At 39.8% G+C, this 6,000-nt stretch overlaps 1 protein-coding gene across 1 annotated transcript in view; it reads right to left on the bottom strand.

Moving 5' to 3' along the window:
• Positions 1 to 5,034: 5,034 nt before the first annotated feature.
• Positions 5,035 to 6,000, bottom strand: part of LOC311518446 (uncharacterized protein) — a gene marked incomplete at its 3' end in the record, with an annotated part of 178,446 nt that continues 177,480 nt past the window's right edge. The window contains exon 4 of the mRNA XM_084624271.1: positions 5,035 to 5,323. Coding sequence (XP_084480397.1) covers positions 5,035 to 5,323 — 289 coding nt within the window. The remainder of the gene's footprint in view (positions 5,324 to 6,000) is intronic.

Here is a 6,000-nt window from a genome sequence, read left to right as displayed (position 1 = left end):
GAAATAGTCATGGACATTTTGCAGGAGTGCTCTGAAGAAACCCTTTTTTTTTTTGAATGAATTCTTTGATTAAATATATGCCCAGAGCAGATGAAAGAATCAAATTTATTCTGTCAGTTTATTTATTCTTGAATTGTCAACTGGCCAATATTAGTTATGAGGAGTCTGAGAAAAGAATGATACTATAGTTAGGGTTAATGAATTCATGAAGCAAGACTCACTGAACAGGGCATTAGACGTTTATCACTGGGCTCAAATGAGATACCTGGTTGCATGAATGATGTATTCTACTATAAAATAGCAATGTGTGATATTAGTGTTCTGTATGCTTTCTATAACAGTCTTGGCCTGTTAGTCCTCAGCTCTGTTAGTCACTGTGGTGATAGTTATTCAGTGGCAGATTTTTCTATCTTCAGGGCATCACTCCTTTTCTGTCTCTAGTAACAGTGAACTCCAGTCCACCTTTACTTTATTGTCTGATATTGTGGAGATGCTCATTTTTCAAACAAATGCACCAAGATTAAGCACAGAGGAACCAACATTAGCCCAACAGTAATTATGCAGTTTTCCTGTCATGCTGCCTTTAATAATGTGTTAAAATGTGTACATTTCCGGCAGGTACAGTAGCAAGTAACTGATCTGGTTACCCAGTACTCCATTAACTGTGGGCCAGGTCATGGCTTGTCCTACACAAGGTCAGCCTCTAAAGACCTTGAGGTCTGGTACAGGATGCTAAGCAGGTGATGTGCATCCACTGTGACTCTCCCTATAAACAAGGGAGTGGGGAATAGGCAGGGAGTGGCTTTGCTTCTCCCAATATACAGATCAGCACAGAAAACAGTCGTAATCTGTTAGCGGTAATAGTAAGTAGAAAAGTACTCCTTACCTGTGCAGAGATCATGGAAGAAGGAGCCACGCCTAAGGGCCCTAATTTAGCCCTGGGTGTTCGCTACTTCCCACCACCCAACACAGATGTAATGAGGTTGAGTAGTGCCTGTATAAGACAAACAACAACTACTAGTTTTTTCTTAAAAAAGGTTTTTAATGATTTTCGACTATAAAGACAACACAGACAAAATAAGAAAAGAAAAAGCGAAGACCAGCATTGAATAAGAATTAATATAAATGACAGGTTATACTGAAGAAAAGCAAAAGTACATGTAAAGTTACCAACCATTTAGGAGTTAATGAACTAATGAACTGAAGCCCTACATACACTGGTTTTGGCAGGTTATACTAAAAGTCCTGAAGACAAGCATATGTAAAGCTATTATCCACCAGTTACCTACTACTGGTTTTACACTACAGTATTAATACAAGTAAGATTAATTTAACTCGAGGAACCAGATTTTTCACTACATAATTTTACACTGCATCTGTCCGAAAATACATTACCCTTTAGTCAGTCATTTTTTGCACTGGCCAGGTACAGACAGTCGAAGTGCACGTTCCTTCGGTTCAGGGGGTGTGGGTCAGGTTTTTCTTGTGACCGAAACACACAACTGGTTCTGTGCCTTTGTAATTTTTATCTGGTCTGTTGGCCATGTTTTAAAACAGACCAACCAATCAGAGTGGACCACATTGTTAATGTGGTCAGTATGGTCACCGTAATCGTATAATTGATGCATACTTATCTCCTTGTAGCCAATTTTTAGTTAGTCATATAATTTAGGCCTATTTATCTCCTGTAGCCAACTGGGTCTTAAATGTGGGTAATGTGGGTTTGATAAGTACATAGGAGTCAGCACAAAATGTTATTTGGTTGCAGCACATCCTGACCACAAGTTTAAACTTAATTTTGCAAGGCTTGCTTTTTGAAGCATCCGGAAGTTTGAGGCCTAACATTGCTAATACCTTTGTTCATTGCAAGCTTGACAATACTTTTGTTCAAATTAATCTTCAAATTAATCACATCCCCCAAGGCCTAAACTTCCAGCTTAACAAAAGCAACATTTATTTGTGTATATCGCACTCTAACAGAGGGCAAATAGTGAGTGCAGGCAAACAGTAAGGCTTCAGCAAAACTACGGTAAGACAGACTGAGGGATAGCTCAGTATGGGGAGGGATAGCTCAGTGGTTTGAGTATTGACCTCTAAACCCAGGGATGTGAGTTCAGTCCTTGAGGGGGCCATTTAGGGATCTGGGGCAAAAATTGGGCATTAGTCCTGCTTTGAGCAGGGGGTTGGACTAGATGACATCATTCCAACCCTCATATTCTAGGATAATTCCAGAAGAATGTGTGGGCCCCACTGCTTAACAATATGTAACAATCTTTTAAGGATTTTAATTACCTGGTGGGCCATTTCTTTAACATCTTGCCTGATCATGCAGACAAATTTTCCTATTTCTTCTAACCAGGGAATTATTATTGAGTCCTCAGATTCAGTAGAGGGAGAAATTACCAGGGTTAATTCTTGGTAACTTTCCTGTGAGACATTAAGAATTGCAGAAATAACATTGCCTAGCCGGATTATTGCTAAATCAATTTTAGAGAATTTTTGGACAGTTTTCTTTTACTTGGACATCCATAAGGGTATAGGCATGAGTTAAGGAGAAGGTCAGGGCCTTGACCTCGGCTAATTGAGCCGAAGGATTAGTTTGTAGTTTATGAGTCCTTATGGAGGCGCATTTTAGGCAATTATACCCAACTGCGCCTTTATGCTGTGGTGTGCCATCAATTCATAACCACACTTTTTTCATGTTATATTTCAGAACACACCGTTGTTTTTGTAAGAATTGATGATTATTTTGAATTCATTTTACAGGCAGTGGATGAAACTGGATCTTTAGGGCCAATGCCATTTTTATTACTGCTTTAGGCATGTCCTGATACATCCACCAAAACTTCAAACCGACCGAAAATGGATTATATGAAAACACAGACCAAATTAACAGGTTTCCTACAAACCTCTGAAGAATGGGATAAATTTGATTAAGAATAGTTAACGTTTTATTTGTGGAGGACTGGGCATACTGATAAGAATGAAAGGTGCCACTGGTAAAGGAAGAGTGATTCTCTTGTTTGAATTCCACCCACCAACGTTCATGTTTGGTATTTACACACACGGTCACTTTCTTAGAGGCATCTAGGTAGGTAAGAGAAGGTTTCTTAAAGAAGTGGGCTTTTAATTTTTGCCATATTGTTTGTATAAGTGACCAATTATGATTTTCCCCCCTACTTAGAAGGTAGGCCTGTTTGAAAAAGGTATTCCAGGAGGAAGACCAAAGACTAGTTTGGACTGCTAATCCGGCAGCCCTTTGGAAATCCTTTAAGGAACGGATAGAAGTGAGTTTGTTTATTGCTTCCATCACATCTGAATTTAAGGAAATATCTATGGCACCCCATAGCCATCCCAAAAATGTCTGCCTAAGGGCGGGTTCTTTTACCTTTTTCTTTTTGATTTTCCAACCCTGGTTTGTAAGGCATTTAAGACAATGCAACTCTCTTGGGTGGAATCAAAGTTTAAAATATCATCCAAATAACTAACCCAATTATTATAATCGAAGGAGGCCATTGATTGTGCCATCATTTGTGTAGACCGTGCGGGGGAATTACAAAATTCCTGGGGGGCTACTCGGAATTTTTACTTTTTTCCATTTTACATGAAAACAGTCAATCCTTGATGATTTAGAATTGGAATTTGAAAAAAACATATCTTTAATGTCAATAACTGCTTTTTAGGGGTTGTTCTTTAATTTAGCAAGAAGTTTGAATTGAATTTTAGTTTGATTAGTAATAATCCCTTTTTTTGTTTGACAGCAGCATTACTTTGTCTGTAATTTATTATCAACCACCCTTTGCTGGGTTCCTTTTTTGCTACAATCCAAACAGGAGATGTGTATGGTGAGACTGTCTTCTCAATTCATCCATTAGTTAATGCTTGGTTAACTAATTCATTACCCAAAGTGATTTGTTTACAAGACAATAGGTACTGCTTTTGAGCTCCCACCTGTACATTTGGTTTCAACTGGACTACAAAAGGAGTCTGTCCTAGAAAAGGATGGGTAATATAGGTTGTCAAAAAAGATTTAGCATGAGGAATTTTTCCAATATTATCATTTTTTAAAATATGAAAGGAGTTACATTCCATAGGCACTAAGATTATAGAAAAACTAACACCTTCTATTGAAAGATTTGAGATAAATCCCTTTTTAGTTCCCCTGATTCCTTTTAACCAAACTTCAGAAAGATCCCTTTTATCAATTGTTTTGACAAAGTAAATAGATTTTTAGCACTCATATTAAGTAACCAATTTTCCTGCTTTTTATTGGTATTTAATTTTAAAACAGGGAGACTTCTGTTAAGATTTATTGAAATGAATTTGCTTGTCTCCCTGCTTGAGCCGCCAGTTCCCTATTCATTTTTATTTTTACCCCAGGCAGCAAATCCATGGCGTTCAGCCAATTTGACTTAACTTAGGATCAGAGAACTGGGCTTTTGGAAGTTTATTTTGATTCCATTAGAAGGCGAAGGCTGCACGTGCAACAACGAAGTGCTCTTGCCTAAGGTTCACAGAGGGATTTGATTTCAGCGGTTTTCAGTTATCAATTACCTTTTCTTGATCCCACTGTCAGGAGGATAGAGATTCTCAAGGGAGTCCACCCAACCCTAAAACAACAGATTTCAACCATGGATTTCTGTGCTTAATATCGTCTGAAAGGTAGTTTGCTACCCGTCTAATGGTACCTTGACTTACTATTCTGGCTTGTGTTTTTACAATGGTGTCATCTCGCCATTTGGCAGTGCCGTCACGATTATCTCTTACACTGATAATCATATGCAAAAACATGTATGCATACATTGACTCCCAGTCCCGGATGTCATCAGGGCCTGGCTTGGTTCTTTTTCCCTGGGTATTAGTTACAGCCATTGCCAAGGCCATGACGGGAACCGGGGTTAATCCGTCGCCTGTTTTTGTTCTTCAGTCCCCTTCAGTTAGTCCCCCGGTTGACTGATAACTCAACACCAGGGGTCCATCCAGACCATTAAGAAAATCATTACTATGTTCCTTATATAATTGCATTACTCTATTTCAGATAGGTTCACCATCTTTCCTAGACACCTTGGCTTGCAAATCTTGGAGCTCAGCAGGGGTGTAGGATTTACATTCAGTGACCACAGTGGTCTGACCACCATCATTTTTGTATTTGACAGTAACTACAGGATATACAGGCACTGTTGGAGCAGAAGGAACTGCCACCTGTGAATTATAGGGAGGAGGTGGACTTTCTTCCTCAACCTTGATGGGGGTGGGGAGGGTGGAGGAAGGGGCGCAGTGAGGCTGAAGCAGCAAGTGGATGGTTTTTTGCTGTCTAATTATACTAGAATTTAAACATAGGATCATAGAATCAAAGAATAATAGAATATCAGAATTGGAAGGGACCTCAGAAGGTCATCTAGTCCAACCCCCTGCTCAAAGCAGGACCAATCCCCAACTAAATCATCCCAGCCAGGGCTTTGTCAAGCCTGACCTTAAAAACTTCAAAGGAAGAAGATTCCACCATCTCCCTATGTAACACATTCCAGTATTTCACCACCCTCCCAGTGAAAAAGTTTTTCCTAATATTCAACCTAAACCTCCCCCACTGCAACTTGAGACCATTACTCCTTGTTCTGTCATCTGCTACCACTGAGAACAGTCTAGAGCCATCCTCTTTGGAACCCCCTTTCAGGTAGTTGAAAGCAGCTATCAAATCCCCCCTCATTCTTCTCTTCCACAGACTAAACAATCCCAGTTCCCTCAGCCTCTCCTCATAAGTCATGTGTTCCGGTCCCCTAATCATTTTTGTTGCCCTCCGCTGGACATTTTCCAATTTTTTCACATCCTTCTGGTAGTGTGGGGACCAAAACTGGACACAGTACTCCAGATGTGGTCTCACCAATGTTGAATGGAGGGGAACGAACACGTCCCTCGAGCTGCTAGCAATGCCCCTACTTATACATCCCAAAATGCCATTGGCCTTCTTGGCAACAACGGCATACTGTTGACTCATATCCA

Source organism: Lepidochelys olivacea (assembly GCF_965140295.1).
Source record: "Lepidochelys olivacea isolate rLepOli2 genome assembly, chromosome: 3".
In the NCBI taxonomy this organism is placed as follows: Eukaryota; Metazoa; Chordata; order Testudines; family Cheloniidae; genus Lepidochelys; species Lepidochelys olivacea.
Note: the sequence above shows the minus strand (reverse complement) of the source record. Positions and strands in the feature narration are given on the sequence as shown.